This window comes from Heterocephalus glaber, unplaced genomic scaffold (assembly GCF_053883595.1).
Source record: "Heterocephalus glaber isolate CG9 unplaced genomic scaffold, H.glaber_assembly_v1.0 deba00001724, whole genome shotgun sequence".
NCBI lineage: Eukaryota > Metazoa > Chordata > Mammalia > Rodentia > Bathyergidae > Heterocephalus > Heterocephalus glaber.
Window position 1 is genome coordinate 4,257,039 of NW_028258435.1, and position 20,187 is coordinate 4,277,225.

Below are 20,187 nucleotides of genomic sequence, written 5' to 3' on the forward strand. Positions count from 1 at the left end.
AGTCACATTGCATCATGAGTATCTCCTACTGGAGTAGACAAGGGAGAGAAAATCCCAGAGGAGAAACAGCAGCCCCACAGCCAGGGCTGGGATGAGGGTGCGGGAACTGAACAGCTGTGCATTGTTCTGCAGCTGCAGAGGAGAGGAATTTGGACTCTGGGAAAGAATGAGCCAGGAGGATTTTAGCCCCAGCGAGTCAAAGAGCTTCCAGTCCAGCGGCTAGAAGCAGGACTAAAGGTCAGAGGTCTGCCCCGGACATTCCAGGGCCTTTGATGGGATCGGTGGCTGCCCCAGCACTGTCTCGACGCCGAGCAGACAACCAGACACGGTGTGGATCGAGGTCCCCACGGGGTGTGGCCTTAGGGGGCTGGCAGACAAAGCCGGAGGGCTCAGGGGTCAGGGTAGTGACAGGAAACCCAGGAGCCCAAGACCCAGGATCCAGAGCAGGGGCTCCAGGGTTTACGTTCAGTTGTTTCCTTCCAAGAAAAGAAAGGGGAGACAGGGCTGATAGCTGTCAGGAGTTTAATTGATAAACGCTCAGCCCACAGGGCGGGTGCCCTGGTGTGGTGGGCCTTCCTCTTGAAAAAGTCAGCAATGCGTAAAAAGGTTTTTCTGCCTGGGAAGGAGGTGGTGGGTAAGAGTCCTAATTCAAAGAACAAAATACTCAGACCCCTGCTGAGTCTCCCACACAGATACGCAACACGCTACCGGGTCCCAAGGGTGCTCAATCCCCCAGCGCCCTGGCCATAAAAATCATCTGCAATCCAGCTGCCTGGGAAGAGCTGGGGAGGAGAGAAGGAAGAGGTGATGGGGAGGAGACAGACAGACAGATGGGCCATGGGTTTATGGGGACATTTAGCAAAGCAAAGAAGGAAGGAAGGAAGGAAGGAAGGAAGGAAGGAAGGAAGGAAGGAAGGAAGGAGGGAAGCAAGCAAACAGTTGAATCAGACCACAGAATTCAGTATTTCCCAAAAGTCAGCTGCCCAAAAAGGCAGTCTCTAAAGTTTTTGCTAAGGATTTCTGAACTCCCCCGAGATGTTGAGGTGATATTTCTTGTGGTATTTTCTGCGTGAATACCAGAGAATTTTTGGTTTTCCTAATTTGTAGTTTGGTCCAGAATGCAGTGTGTTCCTAGACCCAGATCCAGCTCTGTTGGGTCCTTAGCTGTGCCATCTGCAAAGTTAATTTAATAAGGACTTTGTTTGTTTGGGTTTTGTTTGTTTTTGCAGTACTGAGGATTGAACCCAGTGTCTCCATACAGAGCAACATCCCTAACCCCCCCTTTTTAATTTTGTATTTTGAGACAGGATCTCGCTAAATTGTTAACTGCCCAGGCTGAACTCCAACTTGCAACCTCCTGCTTCAGCCTCCCAGAGTGCTGGGACTACAGGCATGTGCCACCCTGCCTGCTGGTGAGGACACTTTAAAGGGAGGCAGGGGAGGCATCCCTGCTAGGACGCAGAACAGTCAGAAAGAAGATTGCTGCGAGTTGGAGGCAAGCCTGGGCTCCATAGTGAGTTTAAGTCCAGGCTAAACTGCAAAGCAAGCTCCTGCCTCAAAAATAAATAAAGCATAAGCTTCCAAAAAGAAATACTAAAACCGCAGCTGTCTCATATTATAGGGTGTTGTGGGCTTACTACTGACATAGAAATACACAGCTACTAGAAACTCCAGGGCTGAGGATTTAGCTCAGTGGCACTGTGACTGCCTTGCAAGTGCAAGGTCTTGAGTTTGATCCCCAGTACCGAAAAAAAGAAACTGCAACTGCTTGATTCCCTAGATACTTAGGTGAATCCTCGAGTAGGCCACCCCGAGCCTGAGGGTTATTTACTTATTCTTGGCACATGAAAAATTTGCTCCCAGTTCTTAAAAGTCTCTAAAGTGTTCTCGTAGCTGCTATCCTAAGAAATTACCTGGACATCTTTGCAAAAATACAGCCCCAAATCACAGGACAGAGAGAACAGATAGACAGAGAGGGTCAAAGGTGTGTTAAAAATTCTTACTCAAAGCCTTCCCATGAGAGAGTATCAGGAAAGACCACCCAGGGCAGCTGAGCGGAGTCCTCTTTCTTTCCCGGTTCCTCCCAATTTTATGTCTTGCACTTTGTTGGCTAAAACTTCCTTCCTTTCGGCCAAGAGAGAACTTGTGTGCAAGTTTTGCTCACGATTCTTTTCTCCTGGGCTCCACACTCCCAGCCAACCGCACACAGGGAAAGCCCAACAAACACAGGCGTCTCCTACCTTCCAGCGAGGACAGCTGCTGCTCGGCTTCCAAGTAGAGCTGGGAGAAGACGGGCCGCGGCACGAGGGTGTTGGAGCGCAGCGAGGCCTCGATGGAGTTGTGCAGCACCTCCTCGAAGCGCGTGCTCTTCAGGTGGCCCGAGTACGAGTTCCCCATCTCGGGTCACAGCTGCATCTCAGGCCCGCGAGCAGCCGAGTCCTGCAGAGCCCGCGGCCGGCCGGGAGGGGGAGAAGGCGGAGAGGCGGCTCTGCGGGATTGCAGGAAGTTGTATAAAGTAACAGCCCCGCCAGCCAGCGCCGCCTGGCCCACCGAGCCCGGCACAGTCCTGCCCTGAAATTGCTCCCCGCTTCGCCCCCGATGAGAACCTGTCCCCGAAGCCCCAGACAATGCCTTCCCTTCCCACGACCTGCTGAGCCTTAGCTCTCTCCCCTTAGACTGTGCTTAGCTGGTCAGATCTTCCCCCTGCCGCTCGGGTGATTCAGTTACATCTGCAAAACCCAGATTACAAAAGACCGGAGGAAAATCCTGAGTCCACCCCCGAGGTAAAGGCTTCCTTTTTTTTTTTCTGTAGCATCCTAATTGAAAGATAATTGTAACAAGTATACAACTCAGTGGTTTGGGGGATTTTCACAGCATTGAACAACCATCATACAATCAATTTTTTGTTTTGTTTTGTCTTGAGACCGAGTCTTGCGGAGACAGGTGCACACCACTACTCAGCTTTGATACAGTCCACTGTACACTTTCATCGTCCCTCTTTTTTTTCCTTTTTTTTTGATACTGGGGATCAAACTCAGGACCTTGCCCTTGCAAGGCAGGCGGTAGAACCACTGAACTAAATCCCCAGCCCCCTCTTTTGTAAATGTTTTAAATTTTATTTTGAGATAAGGTCTTGCTAAATTGCCCAGCCTGGGTTCAAATTTACAATCCTCCTGCCTCAGCGCCCTAGAGTGGTGGGATTGCAGGCCTGCACCATCATGCTCGGCTCGGAACTGCTTTTTAAACATATTGATGCTTCATTTTTGACAGATTCCTAATGGAGTTTTACAAAAACACTACAGATATGCGAACAGAAATGCGCAAACTCTCTTCAGGGGATGAAAGGAAACGGTAGAGGATCAGATTCTTCCGCACCCCGGAGTGTTTCTTGTGTGCTGTGCCCTTGACTTTTTTGTTTGTTTGTTTGTGACAGGGTCTCGCTGTGCAGTTCAGGCTGGCCTTAAGCTCACTCTGTAGTCCAGGCTGGCCTTGACTTACGGCAATCTTGCTGCCTCAGCCTCCCGAGTGTGCACACTTGACTTTCAAGGTCAGTCTGACATGAAGTAGCACAAGATGCCATGCTGAACCCATCCCTGCCCTCTCCACAAGCGCAGCACACACAAGTTAGGCGTCAGGTTTCACCGCCTGGCAAATGTCACCGTCACCGAGACTCAGGACAGAAGCAGCCACGTCCCCTCTCCTGGCTTTGTTGGTGGCCCAGCAGCCCCAAGAAGTCCCCGTGTGCCCGTGGCAGCGGCGGCTTCACTTGGGAAGGGGCCAGGCGCTGGTGTGGTCGGGGCTTCGCTGCCCTCCTAAGACCCAGTGGAAATAATTAACCGCACCTGGGCTGTGGCCCTAACTCCCACCTGTGGGGGTCCCTCCCGGGCTCTGCTCGAACCACAGAAAGGAGCTGTCCGAGGACCGGGCAGGGACCCACCAACAAAGAGCAAGTGTGGCGCAGGGGAGAGGTCCGAGCCCCACGCCAACAGCGGCCCCCAGGAGGCCCTCTCTGTCTGCATGTTATTTCCTGTGGCAGAACTGGGGATTGAACACAGGACCTTGCACGGAGCTGTATCTGCAGCCCTTTTTCCATTTTATATTTTGAGACAGAGTCTTGATAAATTGCTAAATTGCCCAGACTAGGTGCTCAAAGTTGCAACCCTCCTGCCTCAGCCTCCCAGAGTGCTGGGATTACAGATATCCACACCAGCCAGGTTCTGCTTGCTTTCTTGATGGCTGCCTATGAAAGGTTTGTGGTTCCTGAGTTATTGATGATCAGTTCCAATACAGGAGGTATAAATCCTCAGAGAAGGAATAGAAATGGAAACAGGTCAGGCATGGTGGTACACTCCTGTAATCCCAGCACTGGGGAGGCCGAGGCAGGAGGATCGCTGTAAGCTTGAGGCCAACCTGAGCTACATAGTAAGACTCTGTCTCAAAACAAAAAAAGAAAAGAAAAGAAACAGAAGAGGGAAGGAGAGTGGGGGTTGCAGGGGTGCGGTACCTCAAGCAAAAAGAATAAAAGAGGAAAGTTTTCAAACTCAGAAAAAATTGAAATCTCCTGCAACCTTAAGCAAACATCAAAGCATTTTGTTTTGCTTTCCTTGTTTATACATTTGTTTGTGGGAATGGGAATTGAATCCAGTGCTTTCCTGCCAATCTGCAGCCCCAGACCTTTCGTTTTTAAATTTTGAGACAGACTCTTGGGAAGTCACTGAGTTGCCCAGGCCGGGCTCCAACTTGCCATCCTCCTGCCTGAGCCTCCTGGAGTGCTGGGATCACAGGCATGTGTTCCCACAAAGCTTTAATGTCAGCAAGCAAACAGCAGTAAGGAAGAGCCCAGCACTCCGCACCTAAGGGCATCTCTGGAGTCACACAACAGTCACACGCTAATGGAGAACAAGCGTCCTGGTCTTCCCGGGCTGCCCTTAGTTACTTCTGGATCATCCATCACCACCAAAGAGTGCGGGAGCCTCGCCCGAGCCAGGCAGCGCTGCCTGACACGGGGCCAGGCCACCACCGCACCTGCCAGGTGAGGGCGCTCAGGACCAGGGACCCTGGCAGGCCTGGGCGGAGTCACACCTGTGTGCCCTGTGGCCTCTGGAACCCTAAGCTTGACCCTTGGGGAACTAAAGACTCGGACTGAGAAGAGCCTAGCTCCCGGTCAAACACTGAAGCTGAAAAACCCAAGGGAAGCTGGCGTGGTGGCCCACACCTGTCATCCCAGCACTGGGAGGCTGAGGCAGGAAGATCGCCATGAGTTTAAAGACAGCATGGGCTACAGAGTGAGTTCAAGGCCAGCCTGGGCTACAGTGAGTCCCTGTCTCAAAAAATCAAAACACTTGCAAGCACAAGGATCCAAGTTTGATCTCCGGTACTGAAAAAAAAAAAAATCAAAACAAACCGTTAGATCCACAGCACAGAGCCCAGGAGCCCAGGTGAGCACATCTGAGGTGTCACCTAGGGCCCCCAGAGATGGCCAGGGTGTCACCTCTGCCAGCCAGTCACTTCCACTGGGACCCAGGAGGGGACAGCTGGGTCAGGTGGGAGCCCCTGGCTTCTAACACTAACAGGATCCGTGCAGAAGAGGGAGTGAGACGGAATGCGGGGGGGGGGGGTTGGGCAGGACAGAGAGGCTGCAGGCAACACCCAGGGAACGCGCAGGGACACAGCATGATCACCCCTGGGGGTGGGGACAGAACAGAACGCAGCTTCCAGGGCACCACGTGCTGAGGGGAGGTTCTGTCTCAGAGTTAAAGACATCGGGTCAGAGCGATCTGTGCACACCGTGCTTATAGCAGCACAATTCACAGTACTGCAGCTAAATCTTGGAAGCCACTTGTGTCCATCAGCAGACAAATGGATAAAGAAAATGTGGTGTTTACACTCGGTGGAGTACTACACTGCCATAAAGAAGGATAGGCTTGAGTTGTTTGTAGCAAAATGGATGCACCTTGAGGCTGTAATGTTAAGCGAAATAAATCAGACACACAAGCTTAAATATTGTGTGATTCCTTTTATATAAGTAACCCAAAGTATAAATAAAGAGTAAAATAAAAGACAGATCACAGGAAATCAGAAGATGGATCTTTTGCAAAGGGAAGGGCACCAAGAGAAGCAGGGAGGGGGGAGGAGAGGGGAGGAGAAAGAACTGAGATGCGCTGTGTGCAGGCGCTAACTCCCTGCAATGAAAGCAGCCATGACGCACTGCAACCATGGACTAATAAAATAAACTTATATCGGGGGATTTTTGAGACAGGGTCTCACTCTGCAGTCCAGACTGGCATGGAGCTCACCCTGTAGACCTGGCTGGCCTTGAACTCACAGCGATCCTCCTGCCTCAGCCTCCCAATTGCTGGGATGACAGCAGGGAACAGCAGAAGCCCAGGCGGCCTCGGGCTGTGAATGGTGGGAAGTCCAGGCCCCTGGGGGCTCCGACATCCCCCACTCCTGGCGACCTCTGCTGGGATCCCCAGGGCCCGGTGAAGGAGGGGAAAGGAGGCGGAGCCTGCCCCCGTCCGGCGGGAGGGAGGCACCCCGCCCACGGCCTCCGGTCCTCCTCCCTGCCCTACTCCTGGGCCTGCGGGCCAGTGGCTAAGGACGCAGACACTTCCCCGGCCAGCCCTGGTGACACAGCCCTGCCCAGAGTCTCCCCGCAGCGCCCCAAACTCCATCACCCCACCCATGCTGTCCCTCTTCCAGCCCCCCTAGAGGCGGATATGTCCCCAGGTCCGGGGTTTCTTTCTGCCGAGTCCAAAGCTGTGAAAAGCCGAAACGGCGCACAGCAATCGGAGCTGCAGCCTGCCCTGCACCCACGCTGCTCCCGTGGGAGGCACCGATTGTACGGCCATAAGGGCACTGAGCCCGAGGGAGGGGCGGCTTCCTCCCGCTCCGAGGCCGGGCGGGAAGTGCATCCGGACGGAGGGGAGGGTCCCGGCCCGCAGGTGCGCGTGGGGTCGGGGGCTCTGGCCAACCCACAGGCCCGGCTCCAAGCTCGGGCGGCCGCGCGTCACGGCGGTGTCTGCAGACGTCGCCACAAAGCCGCTGCGAAGTTGCACTGAGAGACGGCTGCATGGACTCGCAGACCTGCCCGTCCGTGCAGCCTCCGCCCCGCCAGCCCTCCGTGCGCGGCGCCCCCGGGTGCAGCGCCCTCCAGACGCCCTCAGACCGCGCGGGAGCCACCGGGGCAGGCGGCCCAGCCCTCGGGAAAGGCCCGCGCGGCGACTGCTGCGCTTGTTCCGCCCCGGCTGCGGGCGGCAGGAGCCCCGAGCCGCAGGAGTGCGCAGCCCGGCGGTGCGGCGCCCGCGACCACTCGGTACCTTCCGGGGAGCGAGGGCTGGGCCGGGCGGGGCGGGGCGGGGCGGGGCGGGCAGCCCCCAAAACAGCTCGAGCCGCAGCCCGGAGCGCGGGAAGCCCGGCCTCCTCCTCCCGTGCCTTCTTTGATCTGGGCCGGGACGCGGGGTGCGCCCAACGCCCCCGCGGAGCTGGCGGCCTAACAGCGGGGCGGGGCACGGGGAGGCCCAGGACACTGGGGACCGCGGGAGGCCCGGAGCTCCACCCGCGCGGCCCACGCCGCCCACGCCCACCCAACAGAGCAGGACCGGCAGCAGCTGCTCCAAGCCGGCGCCGCCTCAGGGGCCAAGGCCACCCGGGTTTCTCAGAACTGCAGCGCGCTGGGTCACGGCGCTCTCCGCAGGTACAGGCCGATCGATCGTCTGTCTAACCACTCGTTCCACAGATCCCTTTTCAACCACACGGCAGCGCTGGGACTTGGAATACAAAGCCACGTACAAAGATGATGGCGAGGACATCGCCGTGTCCAGGCAGCCGGCTCGCCTGTCATCCCAGCACTGGGGAGGCTGAGGCAGGAGGTTCGCTGCGAGTTCAAGGCCAGTCTGGGCCACACAGCAAGGCCGCCGGCTGCATCTATCCTGAGCGACCAGCAGAACAACCCCTGCCAGCCTTCTGGCTCCACCTTCGACTCAAATCCCCAGTGGCCCCTCTCAAAATACACATGGAAGCCCCAGGTCACCCTGAACTTAGAGAAGGAACGGAAGGAAGACAGAGAAGCAATCAGAGAGCCAGGGACACACACAGAGGTGTTTGTTTTGTTTTGTTTTCTTGGAATTGAACCTAGGATCTTTGCACTGAGCTACATTCCCAGCCCTTTAAAAAAATTTTATTTTGAGACTAAGTCACTAAGTTGTCCAGGCTGGGCTCAAATTCATAATTCTGCCTCAGCCTCCCAGATTGCTGAGATGACAGTCATGTGCCGCCACACCCTGCTCTCTACAGCATGATTCCTGATAGCTGAATCTTGGAAGCAGCCTGGATGTCCCTTGGCAGAATGGATAAACAAAATTCGGTACTTACACATGGTGGAGCACTACTCTGCCATAAAGAAGGATAAACAAGTCATTTGTAGGAAAATGGATGCATAGAGACCACAATGTTAAGTGAAATAAGTCAGACACACAAGCATAAATAGCACATGGTTTCTCTTATATGAAAAAAGCAAAATATGAATAAAGAGCAAAATCAAAGACAGATGATAGCAAGTGGGGAGATAGATCCTTTGTAAATGGGAAGGGGACCAAGCAACGGAGGGCAGACGGTACAAAGAGCTGAGATGCGTTGTGTGCACAGACTTCCCGTGAGGAGTGTGACCATCACGCATGCAAACATGGACTCATAAAGAATGATTTTAACACAGAATTTTTAAGACCAAATCGAACTACTCGCCCCGGGGAGACTGGCAGCGACACTGCTGCCCACCCTTGCCATTCCCAGAGGGCAGCTCGGGAACCTCGGGGCACCCTTGGTGGCTGGAACCTTCACCAGAGCCACCATAGGGGACCCAGGGCCAGGCCAGAGGGCTTGGCAGGAAGCCTTACTCGGTCAGTGACACCATTAGCTGCTCCACCACGTCCCCTGCTCTCTCAGTCCTGCTACACCACTGCAGACTTGTGTGTTTGAGACAGGGTCTGACTGTGTAGTCCAAACTGGCCTTGAACTCCTGGTGATCCTCCCGCCTCAGCCTCCCAAGTGCCCAAAACAAAGATTTCCAGCAATAGATGGATGGGTGACCAAACAAATTCAACATCCGGTCGGGCTCCCGAGACCTCTGCAAGACTCACTGCCCAGTGGAACTAAGCTGCTCAGGAAAATGTGAGCCGCATCCTCGTGCACTTGCCTGGCACACCTTTCCACAGGGCCCCACAGTGCTGGCCTCCTCCACGCCACAGTGACACGCAAGTACCCCCTGCTTCTGGAGCCCCTCATGTGCAAAACTTCCATTCCTCTGCACACGCAAAGTGAAGTTTCACACACACTGCAGGATTCGTGCATTTCTTAATCATTTACACACGCGCAGCCGGGGCATAGTGGTGCATGCTTGCAGTCTTAGCACCGGGGAGGCTGAGGCAGGGGGATCGCTGCGAGGTCTAGGCCGGCCTGTGCTGTGTAGTTGACTTCCAGGCCAACCTGGACTCAACATAGTCCCTCTCTCAAAACACCGAAAAAGAAAAAAGAACAAAAAAAGATGAGTCACTAGGAGGTACACAGACATCTTAGCTTTTAAAACCAAGTCTTCTGCGGCCGGGGGATTTAGCTCAGTGGTTTTGCCACCTGCTGTGCAAGCGCAAGGACCAGAATTCGATCCCCGGTACCAAAAAAGAAACAAGAAACAAAACCAAGTCTTCTGGCTCAAATACACCAGCCTCTCCCTTTACCTTTCTCTTCCATTAGCTTGAAGTTATTTTTTTCCTTCCCTCATTCGCTCAACAAACATTTATGGGTGCCTGGAATATAATAGGTATTTAAGGATCTTAACTTTTCAAAGCCTGGGTTTTCTCAGCAAAATGAGGATTTGGATACTTTGATCATAGGTTGTTGAAAGACTAAGTGACAACAGAACCGTAAAGTGCTTCTTACAATATTGGCGTAAGGTAGGTGCTCAATAAAGGATAATGTACACAAGAACTATTCTTAATAAAAATAAAACTGGGCATGGTGGTGCAGCCCTATAATTCCAGCACTCAGGAGGCTGAGGCAGGCTGACTGCCAGTTCAATGCCAGCCTGGACAACATAGCAAGATCCTGTCTCAAAATACCAAAAACATAAACAAAAAAGAAAATGAAGAAGCCACAGTCCTGCCATGACGGAGCAGACCCGTCTCCACCTGGTAGCGCCCTCGAGCACCTGTGGAGCCGAGAAGCTCCAACCAATCTTCCCTCCCGAGGTGGGGCTGCAGTCGGAGCCAGGGCCATGGGCAGCGCAGATTAGAAGTGTTTTGCTCGGCTCTGGGTCGCAGTGACCTGGCACCACTCTTTATTTTCCCAGGCTATCGCTGGTGGTGACTTCCAAAAAGACAACAGCCTGGCAATTGGGGCCACAGCAAGGATGGGAACTCTGCCCTGCAGCCCCAGGTCCCAGCCGAGGAGCCTCCAGCCCTCAGCCTTCGTGGTACCAGAGGCCACAGAGCCGAGTGCGATGTTCCAGGACCCCAAGACCAGAGCTCCCAGAGAGCTGCCTCCCTCGTCCCCAGCACCTCGGACTCTGTGACCGAGTGCACTCACTGCGAGCTCCGGTAGGCAGGTTAATTTTCATTTCTTCTTCTTTGAGATAGTGCCTCACTCTGTAGCTGGCTTTGAATTCACAGCGATCCTCCTGCCTCAGCCTCCCCTCAAGTGCTGGGATCACAGCATGTGGCACCATGCCTGGCTGGAGGCTGGTTAATTTTCAAGCAGTAAGAAAAAAGAGATTTTTTTTTTCAGTACTGGGGATTGAACCCAGGACCTTTGCACTGAGCTACCTCCCCAGTCCTCTTTTTTATTTTGAGACAGGGTCTTGCTAAGTCACTAAGTCACCCAGGTTGGGCTGGAACTTGGGATCCTCCTGCCTCAGCCTCTGGAGTGCTGGGATGACAGGCATGCAGTGTCACACTTGACTAAATCCTTGTCTCTTCTAGACAGATTGGGAAGATTTCTGCCACTCATTAACTTCCGGTCTTGAACTCGGAGGAGATGCAAAGTGAGAAAAAGCACCCTGTCTTTAAAAAGTCATATCACTGGTTTCTGTGACCTGTTCCACAGAGACAGCAGCGGGGACCGGAACAGAGGCCTGGAGAGTCTCCGGTGCGGATGTCCCCAGGGCCAGTCCTCATTGAAAGAACTGGGTTTACAGCCAGAGCGACACTGAGATTTTGCGTGTTTTTCCCACAGCCAATGGAGTGCAGTGCAGAAGGCAGTTGAGCCTTCCACAAGGCTAAGGGGAGAAAAACTGAGCCAGGGATTGGTGCCAGCAGCCCGTGGAGGTGGCAGGCTTGGATGGGCGTGAAGGACATGCCAGCTGGTCCGCCAGCACCAACCCCGCTCTGTGACCAACTTACCCATGAGCCTGGGCTTGGCCCCCTTGGAGTGGCCTTCCGGGGTCCCCTGGAAATATAACCTGGGCTTTGTCCAAACCCATCGCCAGGGGGGATCGGCATTGGCATTGCTACCTGCTGAAATCCACCATTCCATTTATACGATGTTCCACCCCGAATTACTTGGAGAACCTAATGCTGGAAGGAAAAGTCCTTTTCTCTGAAGAACTAGGGGCCCCTTCCTTGCTGACATGAGCATACTTAGCTATTACCACTTTCTCTCTTTTTTGTTGTTGTTGTTTTATATTTGTTTGTTTGTTTTGTTTTGTTTGAGACTGGGTCTTGACATGTAGTTCACGCTGGCTTTAAACTCAGTATGTAGCCCAGGCTGGCCTCGAACTCAAAGTGATCCTCCTGCCTCAGCCTCCCAAGTGCTGGCATGAAAGGCATGGGGCACCACTCCCAGACCTTATTTTGCTTTGATCACCAGTTAGATAGCGATGGATTGCATACAAAAAGTAAGTAACTAGAAGCCAGGTGAGGCACATGAGCAGGAGGAGGAGGAGGAGGAGGAGGAGGAGGAAGAGGGGGGAGATGGAAAGAGGACAAAGGACACATGGGTGAGTGGGTCAGAACCGAGCTGGGACACACACCTGAGCACCAGAGCTCTTCCAAACCCCTAGCTGGTCCAGGCCTGGGGCAGCGCTGGTCTGGGGGGCCAAGGCCACACCTCCCACCGAGCCACAAGTGCTGCTGCGCCCCGCCAAGGGCTTCTATACAGCTTGTCTCTCTGAAAGGGAACAGCACACGGGGGACACATGTGCCACGGACACCTTTTACAGCACACAGGGACCCCGGCGCAGTGGCACACAGCTGTGATCCCAGCACTCGGGAGGCTGAGGCAGGAGGATGGCCTTGAGTTCGAGGCCAGCCTGGGCTACATGGTGAGACCCTGTCAAAAAAACAAAAGGAGGGGCCGGGGATTTAGCTCAGTGGTTTCGCTGCCTGCTGCACAAGTGCAAGGACCCGAGTTCGATCCCCGGTATCAAAAAAAAAAAAGGAGAAAAGAATCCAAAGAATCTGGGATCTGCCAGGAAGAAGGAGGGGAGGAAAGAGCTGCTGACACAGGCGCCGAGGCCCGGCCAGCGATGAGGTGAGTGATGTTTGGAAAGCACAGATTGAAGAGCCGCGGTGAGCACGCCGAGACCGAGGCCCAGGCTGAGGAGCGCGGGTCACGCCGACCTGGGGCTGTGCGGTAGAAGGAGCCTGGGTGCTGACCAAGCTTCGAGGCGGCGGCAGCTGCCCCGTGAGCTCCGCCCCAGCCTCTCCCTGCAGGACGCCCCGCCTGGATTTAGTTTTTTTGTTTCGGTTCATTTTTTAAAAGACAAGGTCTGCTTATGTACCCCAGGCTGGTCTGGAAGTCCTGACAGGCGTGCGCCACCACGCCCCACTTTCCTTTTGTGGGTTTGCACCAAGACGCATCCAGCTCTGGAGAGCACCTTCCCCGCAAAGCGGGGACGGAGAGGTCAGTTTTATAGCTGCCTCTTCAGTCACCCCATTACTACGGCCACAAACTCCCCGGCAAACACCCTAGTGTTCAGTGAAAGAATCAGACACCAGGCTTAAACATCACATGGTTCCTCCTACAGGAGAGCCCAAAATCTAAACAGTTTAAAGAGCAAAATAGAACAGAGATCATAGGAGACAAGAAGACAGATCTTTTGCAAATAGGAAGGGGATCAACAGATGGGGGGGAGGGGACAAATAAAGAGGGTGGGGATTTAGCTCAGTACCAAAAAGAAAGAAATGAGATGCTCTGTGCGCATGCTCCAACTCCCCAGGGGAGTGTGACCACTGTGTACTGCAGACATGTGCTAATAAAATTTAAAATTTTTTAAAAATATATTTATAGCTGGGCATTGAGGAACACGCCGATAATCCCAGCACTCAAGAGGCTGAGGCAGGAGGACTGCCAAGTTCAAACCCGGCCTGAGTGATACGGAAAGACCCTGTCTCAAATGAGAAAGGGGTGGGGATGCAGCTGAATGCAAAGGCCCTGATGCAGCCCCCAATACCACAGGAAGGAAAGAAAGACAGATGGTTGGTCATTTCCTATGCTCAAAATGCTTTTTTTTTAAAGTTGATTTCTTTTTGTTTGTTTTTGCTTTTTGGTTTGGTTTTGGTTTTGGGTTTTTTTTTTTTGGTACCAGGTACCAAACTTGGGACCTTGCACTTGTGAGGCAGGCGGTGGTTTTGGTTTTCTGAGACAGAGTCTTATTATGTAATTCAGGCTGGACTTGAACTCACTCTGTAGCCCAGGCTTGCCTCAAACTCACAGTGATCCTCCTGCCTCAGCCTCCCTAGTGCTAAGACTACAGGTGTGCACCACCACACCAGGCCCAAATACCTTCTTTTAATAATTAAACAAACTGACATGGGAATAGTCCTCTTCCCAGTGATGCAGGAAACAGTATCTATGTGCACGAATACACTGTCCCAAACTTTACCACAGAGAAAGCAGGTCATTGCTACCTCTCTATTAAGACCTTACTGGGGCAGCCCTCCTCCACCTTCAAATGAACATGATTTCCAGGCGTAGTGGTGCACACCTGTCATCCCAGCACTCTGGGAGGCTGAGGTAGGAGGATCACAAGTTCAGGAGCAACCCAGGAAACAGAGACTTAGTAAAACCCTGTCTCAAGATTAATAATAATAATAATAACAACAACAATAATAATAAAAAGGGCTGGGAATGTAGCTCAGTGCAAAGAGCCTGGGTTCAATCCCCAATATTGCAAAAAGTAAATAACTAAAAAAATCTTTAAAAAGAACATGAGTTTGTTTTCCTATACTAAAATTTCCAACTGTGCTCATTTTTTAATTTTCAGTGAACATGGAGTCCTCAGTTCCCACTGGGGAGGCACTACATGTTCCTTCTGACCTGGCGCCAGCCCTTTCTGGAAAGAGTCCCCTTCCCTAGCAGGCCCTGCACTGGGCAGAAGTCGCTGCCAAGAATTAAACCTGTGCTAAAGAAATCTGCATGCTGGGCTCTGCCTGAACTGCAGGCTCATTTGGGGCTAAACCACCCTACCGAGCAAATCAGCCCCAGGTGGAGCGGTGGGGGACACTCCTTGGGAAATGCTAGGGATCTTGTGCAATTACCAGCACCTTTAGTTCCTCCTAAATGTGGCACTTCCAGCTGTTCAGTAGAGCTGAAGCAAGAATTACATTCGCACATGTAAAACAGGAAGATCCCAAACCCAGCACAAGGACACAGCTGCAGGAAGCCACCTCCATACCAAGAACTTAGACCAGTGTGGCAGCGCAGGTGGGTCATCCCAGCACTCAGGAGGCTGAGGCAGGAGGATCAATGCGACTTTGAGGCCAGCCTGGGCTACATAGTGAGACCCTGTCTCAAAAAAAGCAAAAGAAATTCAGGCTGGTCACACAGCAAGAAATGATAGTAAAATCAAAAGTTTGACAGGTTACAAACTTCAGCCTACTTGGTCCAACATCATACCTGGAAAGAACTCAGGAAGTGGAAATGTCAAGGAACACTTACTTTAAAGAGCCCAAAAGGTTCTCACAAGATGTGACGGCAGATATTCTATGAGAGTCCAAAAGAAGCCGTGACCTTTTGGAGATTTCCAAACTGAGAAGCAAATGGAAAAATATTTGCAAATATAATAAGGACCTTTTGGGAAAAGTTACTCACCCTTAGAAGAAAGCCAGCCATGACTTCTCCCAGAAGAAAATTCTAATGCACGGATTTTTGTTCATAGGAAAATTTAGGATAGAAAAAAATGGATCTATAGCACTGGACTAGCAGCTGGGTGTGGGGGCACATGACTGCAATCCCAGCATGCAGGAGGCTGAGGCAGGAGGATTGCTGCCTCTGCTCCCAGGAAGATGTGCTGCCACCCCTGTCCCCAGAGGAGGGCTGATGAGTGACTGTCCAGCCCCAGAACACCTGCTCTGGCCTCTCTAGCTGCTTCCCTCCTGGAGGAGACACAGGAGTGAGCGTCCTGAGGCTACCTGGACAGGGCCCCACCCCTCCCCACACAGCAGGCTCCCACAGCCTCACATCTCAGGGCTTCCCATGGAGGAAGGCAGGAGCCAGATGGTGCCAACAACCTCTGAGGGACGGATGTCCTGGAAGGAGACAGGGGCGAAGAGGCTTCCTTGGTCACATTAGTTCCATGTGACACTTTTTAAAGCCAACCTAAATCCAGTGTGGCATTGTATGCCTGCAATCCCAGCATTCTGGGAGGCTGAGGTAGAAGGCGCATAAGTTTGAGCCCAGCCTGGGCAACTCAGGAACTTGGCAAGATCCTGCCTCAAAATAAAAACTTTAAAAAGAGCTGGGGGATGCAGCTCAGTGTGAAGATCCTAGGTTCAATGCCCAATACTGAAGGGAAAAAAAGACGACAACAAAAACATTTCTTCCTGGAGAGTCCCAGGCTTAGAAATAATACTGTCTACACCTGTTCATCCAACTCTATTCACATTTTCCTCTCGTTCACCTGGACTCTGAGGTCTTTGGGAGCGTGGTCCATATGGGGTCAACACCTGTCACCTCAGCACTGGGACAATGAAAAAAATTCCAAAAATTGAATGAGTGGGTGGGTGAAGAGAGGATGATGGAGGGCTTGATGGGTGGCCGGAGATGTGGGTGGGTGGACGGATGGAAAGTAGAGACTGGATGAGCAGATTAAACTGGACAGAGGAATAAGTGGGTGGGTGGGTGGGTGGATGGATAGATGGATGGATGGATGGATGGATGGATGGGTAGATGGATGGATAAATGGGTAGATGGATGGGTAGATGGATGGATGGATGGGTGGATGAATGGATGAATGGATGAATGAAGGATGTATGGGTGGATAGATGATGGATGGATGGATGGGTGGATGAATGGATGAATGGATGGCTAGATGGATGGGTGGATGGATGGATGGGTGGATGGATGGATGGATGGGTAGATGGATGGGTGGATGGATGGATGGATGGGTGGATGGATGGATGGATGATGGATGGATGGGTGGATGAATGGATGGATAGATGGATGGGTGGATGGATGGATGGATGGGTAGATGGATGGGTGGATGGATGGATGGATGGGTGGATGGATGGATGGATGATGGATGGATGGATGGGTAGATGGGTGGATAGATGATGGATGGCTAGATGGGTGGATGAATGGATGAATGGATGGATGATGGATGGATGGATGGGTGGGTAGATGATGGATGGCTAGATGGGTGGATGAATGGATGAATGGATGGAGAGATGGATGGGTGGATGTATGGATGGATGGATGGGTAGTTGGATGGGTGGATGGATGGATGGATGGGTGGATGGATGGATGGATGGGTAGATGGATGGGTGGATGGATGGATGGATGGGTGGATGGATGGATGGATGATGGATGGATGGATGGGTAGATGGGTGGATAGATGATGGATGGCTAGATGGGTGGATGAATGGATGAATGGATGGATGATGGATGGATGGATGGGTGGGTAGATGATGGATGGCTAGATGGGTGGATGAATGGATGAATGGATGGATGATGGATGGATGGATAAGTGGGCAGATGCATGAGTAAACAGATAGATGAGAAGATGGATAGGTAGGTGGATGGATGGATTCAAGAGTTGGCTCTTGGGAGCCTACCAGCATTCCAAGACGCAGAGGTTTCAGAGATGTGCATGGGCAGTGATGACAGGAGCACAAATGTGGTAGAACAGGGGATGAGCAGAGGACACAGTGTGCAGAGAGGGCGTACAGATCAAGAGGTCACACGGGTTGAGTCCCAAGGGATGCACAAGCATCATCCGGGAGCCTGCTTTCCAAACTGACTGCAGCGCCTTTCACCCCACCTGAACTCTCCCAGACACCAGTTCCAGTTCCTCCCCCCGTAAACCTCAGCAGCGGCCCCTCCCTTTCTCCTGACCAACACTGCTGGGTCACCCTTTCCCCTCAAAAGCGGCCACACAGAACAAATGCCTGGGGACACCAAGCTGAACGAGCCGAGCCGTGCTGGTGGACATTAGCGGGCGAAGGCCCTGGGTCAAAGTCGACCCACAGCTGGAGCCCAAGCTCAGCCACTCGCCACTCACTGGAAAACAACCGACGACCTCTGCCCTCAGCTTCGGGAAATGACAATACCTGGACAGCAGGACTGCTTAAAGGACAAAGTAAAACCGGGCGTGGTGGCGCACACCTGAAATCCCAGCCCTGGGGAGGCTGAGGCAGGAGCATGACTGTGAGTTCAAGGCCTGATCCTAAATTTAACACTGTCTCAAAAAACAGAAACAACACAGGGCCGGGGATTTAGCTCAGTGGTTTCTTTTGCCGCCTGCTGCACAGGCGCAAGGAAGGACCTCAGTTTGATCACCGGTACCAAAAAAAAAATCCAACAACAACAACAACAGAAAAGAAAACAGAAATCTGGGGCTCCTATACTACAGGCTGCTGAGTCTAAGACCAAGGAGCGAACAGATTCGGCAACCGGTGAGGCTCGGCCTGTGCTTCCCAGACGCACCTCTGGCTGTGTCCTTGGGCTTCTGAGGGCACCAAGGCCACCCACGGGCTGATCCACTCCTCGGGGCCTGGCTCTTAATCCAACCACATTAGGGCTGACCTACCAACTATGGGGACACCAGCGTTCACCAGCCAGTAACTGAGTTAGTCAAGTGTTACGGGTTTGACCTCAGGTACTGTAATCAATCAGTAAAATTAATTACTTTTTCTTTTCTTTCCTTTTTTGGGGGGTGGGGCATGCTACAGATTGGATTGAGGGGCTCATGCACACTACAGAAGTGTTACCATTGAGCTACACCTCCAGCCTGCTTCAGGTTTTGTTTCAGTTCTGGTTTGTTCTATATGTGTGTGGCTCGGATTATAGGTTTGTGCCATGGCACCCAGCTATCATTACTTTTTGATTTACGTGTGACAATACTTTTTTTGTTTTTGTTTTTTTTTCTGAGACAGGATCTTGCTATGTAGTCCACTAGCCCAGGCTGGCCTTGAACTTGCAGGGATCCTCTTGCTTCAGCCTCCTGAGTGAATGGGATGACAGAATGTGCTACCACATGGAGCACATGTGACAATAGTATTATGGTTGTGCTTTTTCTAGAAAGCATACTTTCAGAGACACATACAAAAGTTATCTGGAGATGAAAGGATACATCTGAGATTTGCTTCAAATTAATCAGGCAGAGAAAAGAAAAATGTTGGAGGAGTACAGATAAACAGAATTGTTAAAAGTGTTAATTATTTTTTAGCATGAAAGTGTATATATGGAAGTTCATTATTCTCTTTTCTTTTGCGTGTGTTAAAATTTTTCCATAGAAAAAGGATTAAAAAATTTTTCTTTGGTTGTTTTGAGACAAGCTGTCACTATGCAGCCCAGGTTGACCTTGACTCATAGTGATCCTCCTGTCTCAGCCTCCTGAGTGCTGGTATTACAGCTGTGCACCACCATGCCCAGCTGGGTTAAATTTTTTTTAAGTGGGTTTAGCCCTAGAATCTTCAGACAATCTGGGGGGAAATGATAATTCCTGGCAAATCACGGTAAAGGGAAATAACTCAGTGTGGGCTCTGGGATGGAGATTTCTCTGTGTCCCGGGGACACCTCGGTGGACATTTGGGCCGGTGGTGACAGCAGAAATACTCTGATGAGCAATGATCTGAAGTGGTGCAGATCCAGAAGGAAAATGTCCTCTTCCATGCTGCCAGAGCCAGATCTCTAGAGCTGACACTGCCCGTACAAGAACGCTTTGTTTTGTTTTCTTTCCATCTAAATTTGGGCTGAGACTACACTGTCCTGGAAGATGACTCTCCGTTCTGGGAGGGCTCCAATGTGTCCTGCACACAGCTGCCACTGGGGGCGGGGGAGGTGTGCAGCCGAAGGCCAAGCCAGACTGGGACCAGCGTGGCTGCAGGGGCTCAAGTGACACTCCGGGGGCTGGGCCAATGTCAGACCTGTGCACTCCGGATACAGACAGGAGACCCGAGGCGGACCAGGCCTCCCCCAGATGGAAGGAGCAGGAGCTTTTCCTGGAGGAAATAAAAATTCCCACTGACAAGAATCCTCACAGAGGACCGGAGAGGAGTGAAACTAGACTAGGATGGAGCGCAGGGCAAGGGCAGGGGGACCCGGCAGGAAAGCCCAGGCAGGGTTATTCCCCCCCACCCACCGTCTGTCAGAAGACAGCAGACCCCAGTCACACTGGTTACAGGGCTTCCAGGGCTAATGGCATCAATGCGTTATGATAAAGAACACAGCAGTTTGCCGGGTATGGTGGCGCACGCCTGGCATCCCAGCACTCGGGAGGCTGAGGCAGGAGGATCTCTGGAGTTCAAGGCCACCCAGGTCTCCAAAGCAGAAGACGGTACTGAGCAGTAGGAGGCCACTTGGGGAAGTGACAGTGGCCTGGCACGAAGCTCCCATCTTGGTTAAAATAACCCCCATTTCCCAGCACCGCCCATATCAGGCAAGGCCTTTGAGCTCCTAAGATGCAGCACCCTACCACTATTGCTTTCTCCCTTTCTAGATTTTTGCAGTGTTGAAGGTTGAACCCAGGGCCTTCACACTGAGGTCCACCCCCAGCCCTTTCTATCTTGAGCCAGGGTCTCACTAAGTTACTAAGTTTCCCCAGGCTGGGCTTGAACTTGAGATCCTTCTGCCTCAGCCTTCCAGGTCCCAGGTACACACTGGGTACAACATGGCCAAAACTTTGGCCCTCGAGCGCCTCCTCTCCGCCGAGAGGTGAGGGAGGGAAGGCCGAAAGGGCTGTCTGACACCTCTGCCATC

The 20,187-nt window shown here is 52.4% G+C and overlaps 1 protein-coding gene across 5 annotated transcripts in view; it reads right to left on the bottom strand.

The window, feature by feature from the left end:
- Positions 1 to 20,187, bottom strand: part of Greb1 (growth regulating estrogen receptor binding 1) — a 76,203-nt gene that overhangs the window by 46,421 nt on the left and 9,595 nt on the right. For 2 of the 5 annotated variants that reach the window (XM_087199695.1, XM_087199696.1), the window contains exon 2: positions 2,241 to 2,488. In XM_087199695.1, the coding sequence (XP_087055821.1) occupies positions 2,241 to 2,397 (157 nt within the window). In that variant the 5' untranslated portion in view covers positions 2,398 to 2,488. Of the gene's footprint in view, positions 1 to 2,240; positions 3,065 to 10,578; positions 10,732 to 20,187 lie in introns of those variants that run through there. The other 3 variants (XM_087199697.1, XM_087199699.1, XM_087199698.1) reach the window with 3 other exon arrangements.